The following is a 23,091-nucleotide window of genomic DNA, read 5'->3' as shown; positions in this document are numbered from 1 at the left end:
TTTTCAGTGCCAAATCCTTGTTTCTCACTCTCCCAGCACTCAGAATAAGCGTTTAAGAAAACCTACTGTGATCCTTTATTTAACGCCCTTTTTCATTATGCAAGGAGCCAGTTTTACACAAAATGCTGTTTTTAGTGCAAAGTCCTTGTTTCTCACTCTCCCATCACTCAGAATGAGCGTTTAAGAAAACGGACAATGATCCTTTATTTAATGCCCTTTTCATGCACAAAGCCAGTTTTACACAAAATGCAGTTTTCAGTGCAAACCTCATGTTTCTGACTCTCCCAGCACTCAGAATGAGCGTCTAAGAAAACTGACTCTGATCCTTTTTCTAAATACACTTTTTCATTGTGCACCCATTCAGTTTTACACAAAATGTAGTTTTCAGTGCAAAGCCCATGTTTCTGACTCTCCCAGCACTCAGAATGAGCGTTTATGAAAACTGACTCTGATCCTTTATGTTGTGTAAGGATTCTGGGCCATAACCCTTTAATGTGAGGACTTTTAAAAACGTTAGTATTTTGATCATGTTGAACATACCGTTGACACATTTTATGCTTTTTATGTAAATATATGCTAATTTACCCACTGTAAGTAAATATGTTATCTCTTTATTTTTCTATTAATATTCAATAATAAAGACACATGAAAGCAGAAAAAAGTATACTATAAAGAGTTTTATCCAAAACAATAATGGCGGTTCGACTTTAGCCTAAACAAACATTATTTCAGTACTATGTATGAAGGAATTACATGAATGTCGATCAATATTTTATTTCACTAGTGTTTGTAAGAGTCATTTCAATAATCAAGGCCTAAACGGAGGAGGGTCGCATTGTCTTTGTACTTGCTGATGGGAGTTAATTTCAAATGAAAGCTTTGTGATTAGTGTTGCAGAATATTGTTTTAGGACCACGTTGCATTGCAAGCTGCCTATAATACAGAGTGACTGAGAATGTGCATGCTTTTAAGTGAAAAAGTGACCAATCACTGCATTTATTGCACTTACCAGTCAAACAGAATGCAATGCACAACCTTTATCAGAATACAGAGTTCAAATCTCAATGTCGAATTATAGATGGTCCCACAAGACTAGAGTCCATTAACATTATAGGAAAACTAAAACAATCCACCTGATGTCTGACATTTCTCCTGAGAAGCTCACAATATGCGAAATGTTTCATAAACTAAGGCATAAAAAGAAAAAGTCAATAGAAGGTAGTGAGTCGGGTGGAACATTTTATTAATCTGTAGGATGAAAACGTGAAAAACTTCTTTGTGATGCGAGACTAGTTTATGGGAAAAATTGTATCTAGGATTACTCGCCTCCATTAAATGCATTTCCACCTATTGATTGAACCAATGTTATACATACAATTAATATTACATAACAAAGAGTACATCAGAAACAATAGAGTACACAACAAACATTAACATGGATCAGATCTAATATTGTCAAGCAAAAAAAAACTGTAAAATTGAAAGGGCTTTTGTTCCTCCACCTGAACCGGATTTTATTGAAAAATATATTTTTTTAATTTATGTATAAGCAGACCAGGTCTAGGAAGCTGTTAAGGTTAACTTTTTGTGTCATGTGGAGAGAGGTGGTTGCCTTTGTGCTGAAGATAAACACATCTTTGCGGTCACAACTATATCTCAGTAAGGATGCTACAATACATTGTGTTCAGACTAATCAGAGTGGCTTTCGTCGCTGTCCAAGTACTCCCCCAACAGACTGAGAGAGGAGCCGTTCTGAACCGTGACTGTCTGGCTGATGGAAGCACCAGGTGTAGCTGTGGAGGTCACGGGTTTGACGGCACCTGTACATGTCATTTCAGAAAGAGAAAAAAGTTGAGGAAAAACAATGGAAGCTGCAGCAGGTCTTTATCAATTAAAACAAGACCAACCAAAAAGGTTTATATTAATATTATTATAAGCATGTGTATAGAATGCATGTGACAATAATTTAGTTGACTTAAAGGCAATGCAACACATACTATTTATTTGCATTAATGTTCATTAACAAAAATCTGTGTTTTGCCACACAATAAATTGTTCTTCATCGACACGAAAATGTCACAATAAAAATCTTATTGGTCCTACAAATGTGCTTCATTTTCCAAATGATCGTTTACTTTTGTTTTGATAGATGTAGTAGTTTAAGTAGCACCTGAAGCTGTTCGTGTGTCGGAGGCCGGCTGTGGTATGGCAGAGTCAGAACCGGCAGGTTTCTTCCTCACAATCAGAGACCCCAGCGCTCCCCGTCCATTCATCCCCCCGACACTTCTCTCCCAGCTCTCCACCTTCTGTTTCTTCACACCTAGTGAGAACGAGGTCTGCAGAAACCAAAGACAGATTCATGAGTGAGAAATGAGGCATGTCAAAGCGAGAATAGGAAAACAACAAAAACTATAACGCTCAAGTAATATAACATGCAACAATTCAATAATACTTATATAAAAACAAGTTGGCACAATGGTGCCCCAAAATCATATATTTTTTTACAGTTGGTGATACAATTTGACTAAGTTTATTTAACGAGTTACTCGTCTGTCAATAACGAAATGTAATATGTGATGTCAAAAAATTAAGTCTAAAATTGTCCTATTACCTGTGGTCCTGTGTTTGTGTCTGTGGTGAGGATGTCTGTGGGGTTATAAGCTTTATGTTTCCTGCTTCTCTCTGGTCCATTCTCCCCCTCTTCTTCAGAGTCTGAGTCTCTCAGCCGTTTGACCAAAGCTCTGTCCAACATCTCTCTATGAGGAGAAGGAGTAAAATGACATACTATATTACAGATATATATCTTCTTTAAGCTTTGGCAAATAGCACATAAAATAGATGCATGAAGATGCACTGATGCTGCTGTGATGAAATACTATTATATTTAACAAACAACATCAAGATTTAAAAGTTAAAATTGTTAGGCATGTATATACAGTGTGCATATGTCAAGTGGCTATTTTAAAGGGTCTGATGAACTGTGCTTGTTTATTGTTTTATACAGTTATATAAGGTCTACTTATGACATTCGCCTGTTTTTTACATCAAAAAACATCAAAATCAAGAAGTAATAGGCCGTTTTCTACCCAGGTTTAGAGGGCAAAAAAAACGCTCTGTTTTAATATGCGTGCCGCATTGAAGACACTTGGAAATAAAAGCCCACCGCTTTGATTGGATAGCAGTTTTCGTAGTTGGAGGGTTCTGTGAATTTGGTTCGAGACATAACGTTAGGTTACACATTAGCACCATTCACAGTTTTCGCAGGGCATTAGTATTATCTGGAGACCTCCTGTGATTTATAAATGACCTCCCCACATCTGTATTTCATGTGACGCATTCGCACGGGATGATTTTACTGAAATTTACTGACTTATTTTCCGGATGTGATGGCAAGGCTTTGCGTATAGTTTGTATAGACTATTCTTGCATAGCGTTTAATGATATATGACTGTACATGTCAGCATTTGAGACCCGTGATCCTGAACCGGACAAAAGATCACCACGATCGCGGGTCTCAACTGTTACGAGTTTCCATGAGATAGTACAAAAATGTTTTACTCGCATAATATTGCTGCGCCATTTCGATTGGATCCAATATTGAAGGCACAGCACTGCTTTTTAATTTTAAATTCTCCACAAATTCAGTGTCGACCTGTTCCAAGGAATCCTCGGAAAAATTTAACGAACAAACACTCCATGTTTTCCCACATGAGGTGAAACGTCTTTAAAATATTTAAACACGCATTCCTAATATCGGAATCGAAGGAAGATTATGCAGCGACTGTATTCTTCCACAACCAGGGGTGGCAAAATATTTAGCTAAATTTAACGGCATGTTTGTTTATTGCTTGCTCACTCTATCTGGGGCCCAGGTCAGGAAGGAGACAGAATGGCTAAACCAACTGTCTGCTTGCCGTCTCGCGTTGCAGAATACAAAAATATACAACATGCATAAATCAGGGGTTCTCAACCTTTTGCAAGTGCCCCCCCCACACCACCCACACCACCTTGCATGCATAGATAGATAGATAGATAGATAGATAGATAGATAGATAGATAGATAGATAGAAAGATAGATCTAGGCTATTATTTTAGGCTCACATTATTATTATTATTATCATCAGTAGCGGTAGGTAGGCCTACTATCATTACTAGGCTATTGTTATAATTGGCAGTAGCACCAGACTTCTAATGTGAGCTTGCAGACATTATAATTATTATTATTATTATGAGTAGTAGTATGCCTATCATCAGTACTAAGCTATTGCTATATAATTATATGAGGATACATGCCTTATTGTTGTTATTGTTGTTGTTGTTATTATTATTATTATTATTATTACCATCAGTAAAGGCCTATTATCATTACTAGGCTATTGCTATAATTGGAAATTGGCACCAGACCTCTGATATTAACGTATGCTTTATAATTGTTATTATAACTAGGCCTAATAGCTAGGCCTAAAAGCTAGTTAATCGCTGTTTGATCCGTGGCCCATTCAAGTCGTACAGACTTTGTTTTGCTAATCGATAAGGCGTGTTCCAGCGACCGTAAGTGCATTTAAACTGCTCGCTTACTCCAGTAACTTAGGAGAAGCGAACAAGTCATCACAAGTCTGCTGTAGTGCGTGAGTCTGCTATTTGTTTTAACTGTTGAACTGGACTGTTGCCTGTTGTTAGTTAAGATTATTTGAGCTCGTTTATTTAATGATTTGTTGACTGATTGCGAAGTTGTAAGCGTTTTTTGTTGCGTTTGTACTGAATTTAATTTGCCGTTAGCCGCTCGTTACGGCTTGACATCACAAGTTTGCACTTAAAAGCGCCAAGCTAGTTGCTCGCTGTTTGATCCGTGGCCCATTCAAGTCGTACAGACTTTGTTTTGCTAATCGAGAAGGCCTGTTCCAGCTGTATTCTGTTCGCGCTAATCTCAACACATACCTAAGCAGTCTCTCCGCGCTGTCGCGGTAAGCATCAGCGGTAGCGTCAGCCCTCGTGTTCAGCCTCCTCGTGTGAAGACCGAAGAGTGTAAAGACCTGCGACTCTACCTGCCCGACTCCATCGAGCAAGGAAACCGCAAGGCACATCAGTATATTTAACATACCTTTGCTTTCATTTAATTGTCTACTAACATGTGTTTCGAGTTTATTCCTGTATTCTACTGTAGACCGCGTTCTCACCCAAGACGCAAGGCACGACGCACACACTCTCAAGCGCGTCCCATTCACATCTCCCCTTTTACACCTCTGTCTCTATCTATGGGTCTCTGGAACTGCCAGTCAGCTGTGAACAAGACTGACTTCATCCATGCGTTTGCCAGCCAGTCTGAGATTCACATTCTTGGTCTTACTGAGACTTGGATTCGTCCTGAAGACTCAGCCACACCCGCTGCTCTCTCCACAAACTACTCCTTCTCTCACACTCTCCGCCAAACTGGAAGAGGAGGAGGCACAGGTTTGCTTATCACCAATGATTGAAAATATTCCACACTATCTTCCCTATGCAACAACTATTAATTTGAATACCATGCTGTTAATATCACTTTTCCCACTCAGCTCAGCGTTGATGTAGTTTACCGTCCCCCAGGTCCTCTTCACGACTTCATTGAAGAGTTAGATATGCTGCTCTCATCATTTCCGAAGGATAGCGGCCCTCTTGTAGTCCTTGGGGACTTCAACATCCACCTGGAGAAACCCTATGCTTCTGACTTCCACACCCTCACCGCCTCGTTCGACCTCACGCGCCTCGTCACAGCCAGTACTCGCAGATCTGGAAACCAGCAGGATCTCATCTACATCCGTAACTGCACCACAGATAACGTTCAAGTCACACCTCTTCACATCTCGGACCACTTCTTCATCACTTTCAACATGCTCCTTCCTACATGCACTACACCAACACCACCACCCGTTCACTTTAAACGGAACCTTCATCATCCGTGAAAAACGCAGTAAACTCAGACTGCTGAAAGGAAATGGCACAAGAACAAGAACCCTGCTGACCTAGGGGACTACCAGTCACTACTCTCCTCTTTCTCTGCTAGTGTTACCACAGCAAAAATTTCTTTCTATACCACCAAGGTAAGCAATGCATCTAACACTCGACAGCTTTTCAAGACATTTAACTCTCTTCTTTGCCCCAATCCTCCCCCGCCCACTTCATCATTGACTGCGGAAGACTTTGCTGTATTTTTCACTGACAAAACATCATCCATCAGCAAACAATTCTCGGTACCTCAGACCTTGGGAAACACCTCCCACACTTCGACCATCGAACTCTCCTCTTTCACCCCACTTAAGGACACTGAAGTCACCTGGCTTTCTCCAGCCACCCCACCACCTGTCCCTTGACCCTATCCTCTCCGATCTCCTTCAGGCCATATCCAGCTCGCTCACACCTGCACTCACACACATCATCAACACCTCCCTGCTCACCGGCACTTTTCCATCCACATTCAAACAGGCCCTGGTCACGCCCCTACTGAAGAAACCAACATTGGACCCTTCTACTCCCAACAGTTACAGACCTGTCTCTCTCCCCCCATTTATAGCAAAAACACTTGAAAGGGCAGCTTTCTACCAGGTGTCTTCCTACCTATTCCAGAATAAACTACTGGATGACAAGCAGTCTGGCTTAAAAACAAACCACTCCACTGAGACTGCACTGCTATCGGTCACAGAAGCACTGCGGCTAGCCAAGGCGGAAGCTAAATCCTCTGCCCTGATTCTGCTAGACCTATCTGCAGCGTTTGACACTGTCAATAATCCAGATACTGCTAGCAACCCTGTCATCACTAGGAATCACAGGCTCTACCCTCCCCTGGTTCAAATCCTACCTCTCCGACAGTTCCTTCAGGGTGTCATGGAGGGGCTCGCTGTCCACGGCTCACCACATGATCACTGGGGTCCCTTAGGAGTCGGTGCATGGACCGCTGTTTTTTTCCATCTACACGACATCACTGGGACCCATCATACAGGCACATGGCTTCTCATATCACTGTTATGCCAACGACACCCAGATTGACATCTCGTTTCACTCAGACGATACCACTGTGACGCTCGCATTACAGCCTGCCTCGAGGACATCTCAGCTTGGATGAAAGACCATCACCTCCAGCTGAACCCTGCCAAGACCGAACTACTCGTGTTTCCGGCACACCCTACGGTCCAACACGATTTCAACATCAATCTTGGCAATAGCATAATCAATCATTCCAAAACAGCCAGGAACCTCGGAGTCATATTTGATGAACAGCTGTCCTTCAATGATCACATACAAGACAACAAGGTCATGTCGATATGCCTTATTCAACATTAGAAAGATCAGACCCTACCTCACGGAGCATGCGGCACAACACCTTGTCCAGGCCCTGGTAATCTCAAGGTTGGACTACTGCAATGCTCTCCTTGCTGGTCTTCCTGCAAAGGCTATCAAACCACTTCAGCTGGTTCAGAACGCAGCAGCACGCCTCGTCTTCCAACAGTCCAAAAGGGCTCACGTGACTCCCCTTTTCATATCTCTTCACTGGCTACCGGTTGCAGCCCGTATCAGATTCAAGTCACTAATGCTTGCCTACAGGACTATCACTGGATCTGCACCGGCTTACTTCCACACTCTCCTGCACTCCTACACCCCATCAAGATCCCTGCGTTCAGCAAACCAGCGGCGTCTTGTATTGCCTTCCCATAAGGGCAGTAAATCGCTCTCCCGCTCTTTCTCATTCACAACTCCTTCCATGTGGAACATTCTTCCTAACTCTGTCCGTTCAACCACATCTCTCACAACATCTAAAAAACTACTTAAAACCCATCTCTTCTGTGAATACTTGACAAACAAATGAAAGAAAAAAACGAACCCTTTCTCTCAACAGGTAGTGGTCTAGCTTTTGTTGAAACCAGTAACTTTGTATTGGCACCTAATGTATTATGGCTCCTGTATGAACTATTGCTTATGGCTCCTAAACTCTTTGTAAGTCACTTTGGATAAAAGCATCTGCTAAATGTAAATGTAGTAGGTATCACATGCATTTTTTTACAGAAGCTTGCAGGTAGGTGATGTTAATGTGAGACCTGAGCCTGCTTTGCCTTGCAAAGATCCTCACTTCTTGGCTCAATGTTTGATAAACATAGCCTCAAATCATCCTCGATTTGTGCACGATTTGTGCACGAAATAACAAGTATTTAGTTTTGAGTGCAGTCATTTTTGAGAATCCTGCCTCACACAAATATGTCGAGGCGAAAGGAAGGATCATATTCAAGGCGACGTCACAGAGTTTAGGATATTCCTGCATCAATGCTGCCCAGAATGACGAAAGAGGGCAGGAGCTAAAGGGTTCCTTCAGTCTGCTGTCACTCTTCAGCTCAATAAGCTGTTCCTGCATATCAATTGATAGCTCGTTTGCTGTGCACACAAACGGATCTCGAACCCACGCAAAAGAGCGATAATCCTCTTTAAAGTACGTCGTATATTGTTTTCTCTTTGCTGACAGGTGCTCAGACGCTGATTGAAATAGGGAGGAGAAATCGTGTGACGTGCCTGCATCAGTGATAAAGTCTGCAAGGCTGGGGGACATGTCACAGTTCCCTCGACTGATGCGGCCATGCCAGAGGTCTAGTTTTTGTGTGAAGGCGTGCACTTTGTCTGCAAGGAGCAAAATATGAGTTCCGCGGCCTTGCAAAGACAGGTTTAGGCCGTTCAAGCGAAACCATTTTCACGGATAAATATATCAAGGACATTGAAAATGGCTTCTCCTGTAGTGTGCAACTGAAGAGGCGGGCAAAACAGGACATCCTCCTCAATCGCCTTGTCCCGCAGATACCTGACATAGGTGAGGAGCTGTGCCTGCCCAGCAATATCAGTGGATTCCTCCAGCTGCAGCGCGTAGTAAGGACTCTTTTTACGAACTCTATCGGTTGGTCTCCGATATCATTGGACATGTCTACAATTCTCCTAGCGACTGTTTCATTGGACAGTGGAACTGCACAGAGTTTGGCTGCTGCACTATCGCCTATCTTTATTCTACACGTCCTGCGCTGCCGGCAAAATGAGAGTCTCTGCGGATGTATGCGGTTTACCCAGTTTACCGATTCTCAGCCACTACATACGATGCCTCCAAACACTGTTTAGACACAGTGCTGTATATTGAAATGGTTGCCTGTTGCTAATGGAGACCATCAAGCCTTCTTTTAATTTATTCAGCCGGTTTATTTTTAATGCCTGCATGCTTAGTTTCGAGGTGCCTTTTTCAATTTGCAGGGCTTCATACTGCTGTCGCCAGCACCTTGGCACACACGACACACTGAGGTCTCAGATCAGTTGTGACTAAACCCAAACTGCAGGTATGCTTCAATGTACCTTCGAAGCTTTTTTGCAGCTGGTGATGCGTCGGTTGGCTTGTTGGTCCTCACAAGAAATTTCTCCATTTTTGTTATGTGTTTTCAAAAAAGTTTAAGCAATATTTAACTGTGTGTGGGGCTATGTTGAGAGACGTATCAGGGGCTAATCAGTCGGGTTTTGGGCACGATATTTAATTAAATGAACAAAATAATTATTTTGCAGACAATTCAGATTTCATTTTAATACTTAACGATTGTAGTGTGTGTGTGTGTCTTAGTCGCGTGGATAGTTTTAGCTAAGTGTAGCTACTGAAAAAAATGACTGGCAGGGGCTGAGATTTGATCTAATCTTTAACAAGAATGTTTGTGGGTTTAGTCTTTAAAAAGACTGTTGGGCTTTTGTAGTAAAGGCCTATGTAAATCGAGATTAATAACAGACTAGCGAGAGCTGGCACAAGCGAACTTGGTGAGAGACTAGACTAGAGTGAATGGAGAGCTATGTCGTGAGTCAATTTAATTGCAGTGATTTATTTTTGTGTGAGAGTGAGTGAACATTTACACCCCGCTCTGTAAGCCAGGGCGAGAACGGCGGCAGCCATGCGCATGCACAATTCATTTGCAGCCTGGACGCGGATGGGTGTGTGTCTTCTCTCTGCTCTGACTGCTGCGTGAGGCTACTGAGAGACTGAACGCCTGTGAGTGCTTTTGGACGGGAGAGGGGCTCACGGCAGCACCCGCTGCTCGTTGTGCACAGTAGGCCTAGTACAGAGTGATTCGTGCTTTCGAGTCTCCAAACACCAGTAAAAGTCGCTGGATTTGTCGCTTTTGACAAAAAAAAGTCGCCAGGAGGATGATTTGTTTGTGTTATAATCAGCGCTTGAAGTGAGGGAAAAAGGTGGCGGTACTCTCTTTGCATTGGCAAATCATTACATTTTATACAGTGAAAAACAATTGTCGTTACAAAGGAAAGCTTTAACTGTAGCCTATATTCTGACTAGCTTATTCGTTTTATATATATATACAGCGGGGAAAATATAAGTATATATGTAATATAAATAAGTATTTGACACATCAGCATTTTTATCAGTAAGGGGATTTGTAAGTGGGCTATTGACACAAAATTGTATCAACCAGATGTAGCCATCAAACCAAATATTGAATTCATACAAAGAAATCAGAACATTTAAGTATACAAGTTCAGTCATAATAAATAAAGTGAAATGACACAGGGAATAAGTATTGAACACATGAAGGTAACAAGGTGCAAAATGGCATAGAAAGCCAGGAGATAACCTGAAATCTGTCAGTATTGAGAGAGATACCCTGCCCCCTATCAGTACTAATTGATATCAGCTGCTTTAGTCCCAATTGATGGCCTATAAAGGCTTCTCATAACCTAGGAGGCACACAGGAAAGATTTCATGATGGGTAAAAGCAAAGAACACTCTGTAGATCTTCGCAATCTTATCGTTGAGAAGCATTTTGATGGGAATGGTTATAGGCGCATTTCCAGAATGCTGAATGTTCCTGTGAGCACTGTGGGGGACATTATCCGGAAATGGAAAGAGCATCAGTTCACCATAAACCGGCCACGATCAGGTGCTCCACGTAAAATCCCTGTCCGGGGAGTCCAAAGAATAATCAGGAGAGTTCTCCAAGAGCCAAGAACCACTCGGGCAGAACTTTAGGAAGATCTTGCGTCAGCAGGTACTGTTGTTTCAAAGAAAACTAAAAGCAATGCACTGAACCGCCAAGGCATCCATGCACGCTAACCATGTAAGACTCCATTGCTGAACAAAAAGCATGTTGAGGCTCGATTTAAGTTTGCGAAAGAGCATTAGGAGAAGCCTGTGGACTATTGGGACACTATAGTATGGTCAGATGAAAGCAAAATTGAACTTTTTGGCAGTCATTCTACACACCATGTTTGGAGAAGAAATGGCACTGCCCACCACCCCAAGAAGGCAGGATGAATGGAGAAATGTACCAGGACATTCTGGATAAAAATCTGCTGCCATCTACCAGAAAGCTGAAAATGAAAAGAGGGTGGCCTTTTCAGCAAGACAATGATCCCAGACACAAGGCCAAGGACACAATGAAGTGGCTTCAAAGAAAGAAAATCAAGCTGCTTGAATGGCCCAGTCAATCACCTGACCTAGATCCCATAGAAAAAACTATGGAGAGAACTGAAGATCAAAGTTCATAAAAGAGGCCAAGGGAACCTTCAAGATTTAAAGACCAGTCTTGAGGAAGAATGGGCCAGAATCACTCAATGCAGACGACTGGTCTCTCCATAAAAGAGGCATCTAGAAGCTATAATCATAAACAAAGGCTTTTCTACAAAGTATTAAATAAAGTGTGTTTAGTACTTATTCCCTGTGTCATTTCACTTTATTTCTTATGACTGAACTTGTATACTTAAATGTTCTGATTTCTTTGTATGAATTCAATGTTTGACTTGATGGCAACATCTGGTGGAAATTTTGTGTCAATAGTCCACTTTGAAATTCCCTTACTGATAAAAATGCTGATGTGTCAAATACTTATTTTCCCCACTGTATATATAACTAAATACGACCTCACGTTTTATATGTTTGCAGCCTCTGAAACTTCCGTCCGTCATAAAAATTTATTCGGATGGTTAGATTTTCTGCATTTTTCGCATCCGTAGCAAATATTTTGAGGGGTCTTTTTGACAATTGAGAGCCACCAAATGATGAATATGAAAAAACGAATAAGGCAGTTTCGGACTCAGTCAGGGTTCAAGGACCTTAAACTTGTGAGGCTTGCGCAGTTTCTCTAGGAGAAATCATAAAGTCTATGAGCACAGCACACACAAATAAACTAAATTGACATACTGCAGCTAAATTTCAAAATGTAGTGTTTTTATATTTATAACTTTTGAATACAGTTCAGCAACATGCATCACACTACCTGACGACCAAGACAGCTGACAATTGACCATCACTTAATTTACCATCACCTCATGATTGAAAATGTGACACTGATTTCATAAATGGCGGCGCGCATGGTTGCAGCGGCTTACGGCTCTCCACTTCAGTGCTCTTGCTCTTTTCTTTTCCCTCTTCTGTTGATTTTTTTTTTTACTTTGAGTATTATTGGTGCTGTGAACATTCAGTACACCCGCCAGACGCTTTTGGAAATCGGGGATCAACATCAGATATCTGTTTCGGGCGACTTTCACAACACACATAACATCCCAAACGACATAGCGAGACCGCCGGGCTCTCCGTGGATTGTTGTCGGGACGAGGAGGCGGCGCAGACGGAGGAGGGAGAGGAAGCAGAAGCGGGGCCGTAGGTCCGGTGTTATGCTAAGGCTAAGGAAACAACCACACAAGCCACCTCTACCAAGCCTGTATCTCTCCAATGCCAGATCCCTGGTGTATAAAACGGATGAGCTGCAACTACAACTTGCTGGAAATCGCTATGTTCGTGACTGCTGTGTCCTGATTATCACCGAAACCTGGCTTCAGCCGGGTATACCCGATGCTAGCGTGCAGCTAGTAGACCGCACTCTGCTCCGTCATGACAGGACCAAGGACTCCGGTCAGAGCAGGGGGGGGGGGACTCTGTGTTTATGTGCATGACAAATGGTGTAACAACGGGACAGTTATAGGCAGTCACTGCTCCCCAGACGTCGAGTACATGTCTGTAAGATGCCGGCCTTTCTTTCTGCCGAGGGAGCTAACTGTGGTGATTGTCACAGCTGTGTATATTCCACCCGATGCCAGTGTAAACACAGCCCTCTCTATACTGCTGAACACCATACACAAACAGCAGTGGGCCCACCCAGACGGTGTTCACATAATTCCAGGGGACTTCAATAAGGCCAACTTGAAGACTGTACTTCCCAAGTTCTACCAGCATGTAAAGTGTTCCACAAGGGGGGAGAAGACTCTGGACCATGTCTACACCAATATTAAGCACGCATACAGAGCCATACCCCTCCCCCACCTCGGTAGGTCAGACCATCTTTCCCTCCTGCTTTCCCCAGCCTACACCCCTCTCAGACGCAGGGCCAGGCCCACCACAAAGTCTGTTACAACCTGGCCTAGCGATGCACTCTTCATGCTACAAGACTGCTTTAATTCGACAGACTGGGACTTATTTGTACACCAGGAGTTGGGGACATTCACAGGGACGGTACTGGACTATATCCTGTTCTGTATCGGAACTGTGACGGTGGAAAAACCCATCCGGGTCTTCCCAAACCAGAAACCCTGGATGACCAGCCAGGTACGTACACTCCTCAGGGTCCGCGACACTGCCTTTAGGTCTGGGGACAGTTCTCTGTACAGAGCGTCTCGAGCCGACCTTAAAAAGGGTATAAAAAGAGCTAAGGCGGACCACAGACTGCGCATCGAGTCTCATCTGTCCAGCAACAACACACGGGAGGTGTGGCGGGGCATAAAGGACATCACAAATTTCAGAGGCGGGGATGCGCCTACAGATGACCTGAGTGCGCCGCTTGCAGAGGAGCTAAATTGCTTCTTTGCTCGCTTTGAAATACCTCAGCAGCACTCATCTGCTCCAGCTCTCCCCTCACCTGCAACTACCTCACACATAACTTCACTCACCGTGTACGAACATGAAGTAAGACGGGTGCTCTTGGCAGTGAACCCAAAGAAAGCTGCCGGCCCAGACGGAATACCTGGCAAGGTGCTCTTGCCCCCACCTTCACCAGGATCTTCAACCTCTCACTGGCCCAGGCAGTCATCCCAAAGTGCTTAAAATCATCCATTATCATTCCAGTGCCAAAGAAGACTCCCATCACAAGTCTGAATGATTACCGGCCGGTGGCCCTTACCCCGGTAATCATGAAGTGCTTCGAGAGACTGGTCCTTCAGCACATAAAGGATCATCTCCCCGCAGATTTTGACCCACACCAGTATGCATACCGTGCAAAAAGATCCACCGAGGAAGCCATCTCCGTAGCTCTCCACTCTGCACTGAACCACCTGGAGAAACAGCAGAGCTACGTTCGGATGCTCTTTGTGGACTACGGTTCAGCCTTCAACACCATAATCCCAGACAGACTCATCACCAAACTGGCCACTCTTGGTTTTGCCCCTCTCACATGTGCCTGGATAAAGGACTTTTTAACCAAACGTCCCCAGACTGTGAGACTTGGCCCCCACCTATCCTCATGCCGCATGCTGAGCATCGGCTCCCCACAGGGCTGTGTGCTGAGCCCCCTCCTGTACTGTCTCTATACCTACGACTGCAGAGTGGCCAACAACGACAATCTCATTGTCAAGTTTGCGGACGACACTACAGTGGTCGGACTCATCTATAAAGGTGAGGAGGCAGCCTACAGAGAAGAGGTTGGTAAATTGGCAGTCTGGTGTTCAGAGAATAATCTCACTTTGAACATCAAGAAGACCAGAGAGATCATCATCGACTTCAGGAAGCACAGGACCGACCCAGCCCCCCTATACATCAACGGCGAGTGTGTGGAGAGGGTTCACTCTTTCAAGTTTCTCGGCGTCCTTATCTCCGCCGACATCTCCTGGACTGAGTACATCAAGGCAGTCTACAAGAAGGCTCAGCAGCGGCTGCACTTCCTGAGAGTTCTCAGGAAGTACAATCTGAACTCCAACCTGCTAATGACCTTCTACCGTTCATCCATCGAGAGCATGCTGACATACTGTATCACAATATAGTATGGCAGCTGCACCGTTGCAGACAGGGAGAGGCTTCAGAGGGTTGAAAAGGCAGCACAAAAGATCATTGGCTGCCCTCCCCCCTCCCTGGAGGACATTTACACCTCCCGTTGCCTAAACAGAGCACTAGCCATCACCAAGGACAGCTCCCACCCTGGTTTTGACCTCTTCAAACTGCTCCCCTCAGGGAGGCGCTACAGGTGTCTCAAGGCTAGAACAAACAGACTCAAAAACAGTTTCTTCCCAAAAGCAATAACTATTCTGAACTCTCACATGCACTGTTCGTAATTATTGCAAATGTACACGTTCCTCAGGTCTGCTCAACCTTACCCCCCTTTTTTTTTGTAATGTAATTTATAGTATTTATTTCACTGCTTGTGGAGTCAGCTATCGAATCTCATTGTACATGTACAGTGACAATAAAAGGTATTCTATTCTATATGACAGTTCAACAAACAAGATAATAATATTAAGTCACTTGCATTTTAGACTAAATAATGACGTTTTGGTCTATTTTAGCAGCGAAAATAGATCCGATGAATCCAAACAAAGATCACAGCATAGCGCATCTCACGGCAACACTCAATCATGTTATGAATGATTCAGTGTTTGTAACGAATCGGTTGAGTCAAAGATTCAATTACCCATGCACAAACATCTGTCTCATTTTTGATGAATCGGCCGTTTGAACGAATCGTTTGAATGAACGACTCAATGACTCGCTTAATAAAACCGCTTATCACCTGCATTTGCGCTCACTATCCAGAAACCAATCAAATTTGTTCAAAACTCTTTTTTTAAATCAGTCCAAACACAGTCCTGTAGCCTACTCGCGCCCCCTGGGAGAGTGTCAGTGCTCCCCCGGTTGAGAACCACTGCTCTAAATATATCCGTTCCCTTAGATTACTACTATAAACACGAGCCTTGTTTAAAAGGTAGAGGGGGAGGTGTCGCTGCACTTTACAATAATTATTTTAGCATCTCTCAGAAGTCTAATTTTAAATACAATTCTTTTGAAGTCATGGTACTTCACAAATCAACACCTAATACTAAGGACAAAACACTTTTAAAATGTATTCTAGCTATTGTATATAGTCCTCCAGGGCACCAAAGATTTTATTTAAGAATTTGGTGGGTTCTTATCAGAACTACTACTGGCCGCAGATAGAGTCCTTGTCGTTGGTGACTTTAACATCCATGTAGATAACGATACAGATGCCTTGGGAATGGCTTTCAAGAAACTCTTAACTCCATGGGCGTTAGTCAACATGTGTCAGGACCCAATCACCTTCGTAATCATACTTTAGATTTAATACTATTTTACGGTATAAATCTGGACGATGTGAAAATCCTTCAGCAGAGTGAAGACATTTCGGATCATTATCTGATATTATGTTTGCTTCACTGGCCTACGGCTGCAAATCAAACTCCTTGTTACTAATATGGTAAAACAATTACTTCAACTACCAAAGATGCGTTTCTCGATAATCTGCGTGAATTCTCTCAATTCTCTAGCATGAGTAAAAACGTTGAAGATATTGACATTACTATTGAAAATTTTACCTCCACCTTCTCGGAAATATTAGACACAGTTGCTCCTCTGCGTTTAAAGAAGATTAAAAATGGCAGCCAAACACAGTGGTATAATGAACACACAGAGGCTATAAAGAAAGTGACCAGGAAAAAGGAGCGGCACTTTAAGAAGACTAAATTAGAGTTTTTTTATTACAGCATGGAAGGTTAGTACTCGAAAATACAATCGAAAATTATTTTCTACCGTAGATCACGATGAACTGTCTAAAATCATTAGATCATCTAAAAAAACAACAACATGCATGCTAGACCCTATACCTACAAAACTACTGAAAGAAATGCTACCAGAAATTATAGATCCTCTTCTTAGTATTATTAACTCATCTCTGACATTAGGACATGTGCCTAAAGCAATCAAGGTGGCTGTTATAAGGCCCCTTGTCAAAAAACCCAAACTCGACCCTAGAGAACTAGGGAATTCTCTCCCTCTTCCTCGTAGATATTTGACGGTGGCTTTTGGTCGGGGTCACTGAGTGCAGCTATGACAAGTTAGAGGGGATCTGGCCCTCCCGGCTGAGCCTGGTTTCTCCCAAGGTTTTTTTCTCCATTAATCAATCATTGGAGTTTGGGTTCTTCGCCACAGCAGGGCATTTATTAATTAGATATTATTTATTAGAATGATCTTGCTTGTTCTATAAACACCATGCACTGTGCTGTGTTTTACCTTTTCTCTGTTTTTCCTGTTTGCCCCTGTAAAGCTGCTTCGGAACAATGCACATTGTGAAAAGCGCTACATAAATAAACTTGAATTACAGGCCTATATCGAATTTACCTTTTATATCTAAAGTTCTGGAAAAAGTAGTTTCAACTCAATTATGCTCCTTCCTCCAAAGGAATGACATTAATGATGAATTCCAGTCTAAATTTCGAGCATGATCAGAGTTACTAATGATCTGTTTTTTGCGTTACCGTGGCTGTATTTCGTTATTGGTGCTGTTAGACCTTAGTGCTGCATTTGACACCATTGACCACAGCATACTCCTACAAAGACTCAAAAATTACGTCGGCATTAATGGAATAGCATTGAAATGGCTTAAGTCTTATTTATCTGACCGTTTTCAATTTGTAGCAATAAACAATGAGGTGTCCCGCAAATAGCAAGTCCAGTACGGTGTATCACAGGGCTCAGTCTTAGGGCCTCTGCTCTTCGCATTATACACGCGACCTCTAGGAGATATAATAAAGCGACACGGAATTAGCTTTCACTGTTATGCTTATGATACTCAACTTTATATTTCCTCGAAGCCTCATGAAACACAACAGTTGCATCGAATAATGGAATGCATAGTCGATTTAAAAAACTGGATGAGTAACAATTTTTTACTACTGAACACTGACAAAACAGAAGTGTTTACTTACTGGACCGAAAACCACCATACGTAACAACCAAGAATACTGCTTAACTATTGACTAATTATAACTAATATAAACTATTAACTAATATACAAGTGCAGGTTGTAGATCCTTTTCTATCTTGCGCCTAAACTTTAGAATATTCTTCCCTGCACTGTCCAGGAGGCAGGCACACCTCCAGTCTAAAAGTAGACTAAAGACGCATCATTTCAATCTTGCATACACTACACTTCCATAATATTAATCCTTAAGAGGATTTAAATTATTTAGATCAACCGGAACAGGAACACATCCAACAAAAAATGATGTACTTGTTGCATCAAAGAGTGCAGAACAGTACTCTATTCTCAGCCAGTCTTGTCTCTTTGTTCCAAGGTTACCGCAGGATGCAGTTTATGCCCAGACCTGATGGCAGAGCTGAGAATGGAAAGCGGTGACCTGACAAGAGCTGAGATGATAGAGCTGGATAAAAGACGCGGCGACTTGACACGATTTCACTACAAAATTTCAAATGCTATTAGATTGTTAATGATAATCTTAAATCTATAATTTACCTTATTAGTAAGTTTCTTTATTTTTTATTTAGCCTTGTTGTGCAAGCACTGTTGAGCTTGTGCAGAGGCAGCAGCTTTTGCCAGAGGGGAACTGGAATCCCCTGGTTGGGCCTGGGTTCTCCTGAGGTTTTTTTTCTCGATTGGAGTTTTGAGTTCCTCACCACCGTTTGCATACTGTTTTGCACTATTTGCCTGGCCGGGGGGACTGCTTTAGAATTCAGAAGTTTTGCATAATTAACATTGCATATAGGAATTTATAGTCAGTTTAATATTTGACCTGTGGTTCTCTCTGCTTTATCTCAAATGTGTGCTTTCACTGTGCATGTGTGCGAGTGTGTTTGCGTGTGTGCGTCTATGTCAATGTGTGTATGTATGCATATTGTGTGTATGGAGCATTTGTATGTCTGTCTTTTGTGTTTTCACCTTTTTCTTGTTTTTACAAGTATGACTTTAGTTGTTTAACTTGTAGTCAATGTGTCTCATGTACAGCTGCTTTGTAACAATGAAAATTGTAAAAAGCGCTATATAAATAAAGTTGAGTTGGTTCCATGGCACTGGTTCTGTCATGCACGAACCAGTGGGAGGGGCTAGAGAAGTAGTTATTGATATTTCTCTGTGGAGGTGGTGTTCAACCTATTCCAGAACATGGTGTTCGCTGGGCCTGGTGTCAATAACAGATGTAATCTCAGTAACAAGGGCGTTTTCAGTTCTGACACTTACATGATGTTTTCACGAAAATACGATTCCCTCATATATAACAAAAGGCTTGGGTTAAAATTGTGATTTTAATTCATGCCTCCATTAATATAGTAAAGATATGTTTATATTTTAGAACCATGATCTAAAGTTAACACTCAAACAAGCATTCCATCTTAACATAAAAATTAAGGCAGGACTAAAGAAAATGAAATAAAAAAAGTGTGTGATAAAGTAAGAAAACATTTACTAACAAAAACATAAGTTGACACTTGTGCATATTCTAATGAAGTCTGTTTCATACTTGGTCTCTCGCTCGTCCTCCTCTTGCTCTCTCTCCTTCTGTCTCTGCTCCAACTCTTTATACTCATTGAGCATGACCTCAAAGTTCACCTGCGCCTGCCTCTGGTTCAAGTCTTTCAGCTCCTGCAGGTTCTCCAGCACCTCCATCTCCATCTTTGAGTCCCGGGTTCGATTCTCCAGAACCTGTGACAACGCTTGGCTTGATTGGTCATAAATCCATATTTAGCACAAACAACAATTCGAACAAATGAAAACGTTTGGACATCCTTTATTGTTACTATGATTACCAAAACTATAAAATAAAACAAATGGTGTAAGGGGACTCATCTTATATCTCCGTTTAACCCAAAAACATCCAAACATCTGATACACACAGACCTTCATTGGGTTATTGAGTTCCTCTTCCTCTCGATCCTGTACAATCTTCTTCTCCTCCTCTTCCATCAGTTTTTCTGCTTGAAAATTACGCGTTGCACCATGTTCCATGGCGTAGTCTGTATTTTCTGGGTCAGTCTGTGAGACACATTAGTCAAATGATAACATATCAACACCTCCATTTAACCGAGACAAGAGTTTGGAATGTAAAGACATTATAGCTGCTACTTTTTGGTTAACCTGCAGGTTTGAAAGGAGTCCACGTAAAAAAATTGACAATTTATTTTACCTTAAAGGTGATCTCAGCCAAGCATCTTGTACATTTGATGTAGAAACGGAAAATGGGCAGCCCCAGGTACAGTTCATTCTGAACAGTCTCTTTACGAGCATTGAACTTCTTTCCTTTGTATATGTATTCTCCACACGTTTTACACCTGCAAAACATTATAGCATTCATATTTTTTTATTTAACAGACTTCGTTGATCATATAATACATAAAAGCTTTGCTGTGGCTCAGTGGTTCAAGCGCAGCCCTAGCAGCCAAGGTCATGGGTTCGATCCCAGGAATTACACAGAGTAAGAATCTATAGTATACTGCAATGTCTGCCAAATGCATTAAATGTAAATAAAACCACAGAGAATTCAGACATAACTTAAGTCAAATGTTATATCTTAAAAGAACTTCTGCATCATGCATCTGTTTATAAGCGGATGTATAATTTTTTTGTATGTTTTTTACTCCTAACCACCTTTAATATAATTGCCACCTAAACGATTTCTTTATGTAGTGCACCTCTGGCAGCTAAAACTACATTTATAAAACGGTCAGTTCTGGTCCTTGATTCTGATTGGTTGACTAAAGCCTGGCTCAGACTACAGGAGCTCACACTCACACTCAACAGTGTACAACTAAATATATACTACACATATTTTACATATCCATAGGATCTTACAATGCAGTTTTGTAAAAGGAGCTAATAGTATCCGTTTTATGGGGTTTACTATTTTTAGATGTTGACATCACATCTACATTTGAAACTTTGGGGGGTAAAGTTGTGTTTATAAATAAGACTAAAGCTGTCAAGTGCAAAAATTAATAGAATAGAAGTTTTTTTATTTCATAATTGTACATCAAAAGACATTCTAAGACACCCAAACTACAGGGAAATATTAATATTATCATACCAGAGGACGCCTCTTACGTCATCTCACCGGGAAACAGAAGTAAACATAGGCACATTGCAGTTAATTTCACGTGATCTATTTGTCCTATTATGAAAAAAGTGTATTTCCACCATATATGAAGGAAATGCAGCGGCTGTGCAACGGGTCAAGAGTGTGTAACTGTACCGTTTGAACTGTTCTACTGCGTATCCGCGGTGAAAAGCAAATGTTTCTGTAGCAAATAGTAGCAAGGGATTTATACGTTACTGTAGAAAAACTGTAGCAAGGTGTGTAACATTCAATCCTGGAATGCTGTGTCTTTGTCTCTGAATGATTCTCTGTCTGTCAATCCAAAGCCGTGGGAACGTATTTCGAGCAGGGGGTGCTATAATGCTTTTTTGCTAGTGCTGAAGGCCTTTGGGCCACTTAAGACACTCAATGTTAATAAATAACGGAAGAAAACAATTATCGCTCCCGAGAATAAAGATGAATGCCAATGTGATTATAAGATACAGCATAAAAGCAAACACATAAACGCATGTTATATGCGTGCCTATAGCCAATAACAATCTGTTGAACGAAACTACAACTCGACCCGATCGAGGTTCTGGTCCTGATTTTTTCAAAGATTCTCGGGAGGGGAAACCGGGGTAAAATCTGGCCGAGAATCCTGTAATCTGAGCTAGGTTTAAGCCATTATAATATACCCCGATTTATAACGGCTGACCGCAATATTACCCTAAATACCACATTATTTAATTGAAACCTTGCTACGCATATAGAATATAGAATAACCATTTTATAAAAGCAATAGGCCACAAGAAGCAGTGCGTTACAGTGCATTTTATAAAAGCTAAGGAGGATTTTAGGCACTCAGTCTTTATCTTTTATAAAATGCACTGTAACCCACTGCTTCTTAAGGTTTATTGCTTTAATTTATATAACTACACAAATAACATCCGAAATGAATGAAACTCCAGCTCTCACCTCATATTAAACGGTGCCATCAATCTGACCACATACTGACGGTCTTTGGGCAGTTTCAGTTTAGGGATTTTAGACGGATCAAAATCTGGTGGGTAATATTTCTGTGGTAAAAGAACAAAAGATGTTAGTAGTATCAGTTCATAGTGTAACTTTGTCAACAAAAGACCCCAGGGTTTATTATATCAGGTGTCGTCACGGTAGTACAAAATGTACTACTCCAAAATGCACAGAAATAACACTTATTAGTAAAAAAACTGTTTATCTTCCACACATTGGACGAAAAATTTGTTTGAACTAACTTACAATTCACATCACTTGGCATGTTGATAGCAATTTAGATATGGCAACTTACATTCTCCAACTACAACAAGAATATAAAATATAAATAAAGGATACTTACGTTCAAAACCTTTCTTTCCGACATGGTTTTCTTTAGTTAGTTAAAAGTTAAAGTTAAAACGACGATGCAAAACCTCAATAGTACGTTAGTACGTTAGCACGCTAGCCCCGCTGCAAAGTTCTTCCTCGATTTCACTCGCTCTCTGTGTTGTGTTCCTCTGTCAAGAGTTTCAGTGCTGCCACCGCATGCACAGCCTCGGCATTACACCTCATCGACCCCTACTGGAGTAATTCTTGATAAACTTAAAAATATAATAGAGATGAAAGTCAAAATAAAATCCGTTTTATTTGTCAATAGTTGTAAAAAATAATAACTATGATAACAATAATAGTAAATAGACTAGTGAGGGGTTAAATTAAAGTATATGTAATATGTAACATTCACAATATTTGAAAAAGTATAATTAAAAGTAGAAATAATTTACATTTACATTTATGCATTTAGCAGACACTGTTTTCCAAAGCGACTTACATTGCAGTATCATATACATTTTTGTTTTTAAGTATGTGCAATCTCCTGGGATCCAACACACGACCTTTGCGTTTTTAACGACATCCTATCACTACCGAGTTACAGGATAGCTGAATTAAAATAATTAAAATACTAAAACTGCAGTAGGCCTACACTGAAATAAATATTATATGAAG

The 23,091-nt window shown here is 41.5% G+C and overlaps 1 protein-coding gene across 1 annotated transcript; it reads right to left on the bottom strand.

Annotated features, from left to right (window-relative positions):
- Positions 1-1,226: 1,226 nt before the first annotated feature.
- yju2 (YJU2 splicing factor homolog) lies at positions 1,227-22,603 on the bottom strand. Its single transcript, XM_056743678.1, has 8 exons — positions 22,445-22,603; positions 22,045-22,145; positions 20,182-20,326; positions 19,896-20,030; positions 19,519-19,700; positions 2,612-2,756; positions 2,171-2,336; positions 1,227-1,820 (listed from the first exon to the last, which is right to left on the bottom strand). Exons 1-8 carry the CDS (start codon positions 22,466-22,468, stop codon positions 1,690-1,692), a joined length of 1,029 nt encoding a protein of 342 aa, XP_056599656.1. The 5' UTR covers positions 22,469-22,603; the 3' UTR covers positions 1,227-1,689.
- Between the last annotated feature and the right edge of the window lie 488 nt (positions 22,604-23,091).

The sequence above is a fragment of the Triplophysa dalaica genome, chromosome 3 (genome assembly GCF_015846415.1).
Source record: "Triplophysa dalaica isolate WHDGS20190420 chromosome 3, ASM1584641v1, whole genome shotgun sequence".
In the NCBI taxonomy this organism is placed as follows: domain Eukaryota; kingdom Metazoa; phylum Chordata; class Actinopteri; order Cypriniformes; family Nemacheilidae; genus Triplophysa; species Triplophysa dalaica.
The sequence above is the reverse complement of the archived record's forward strand: the minus strand, read 5'-3'. Positions and strand labels throughout refer to the sequence as shown.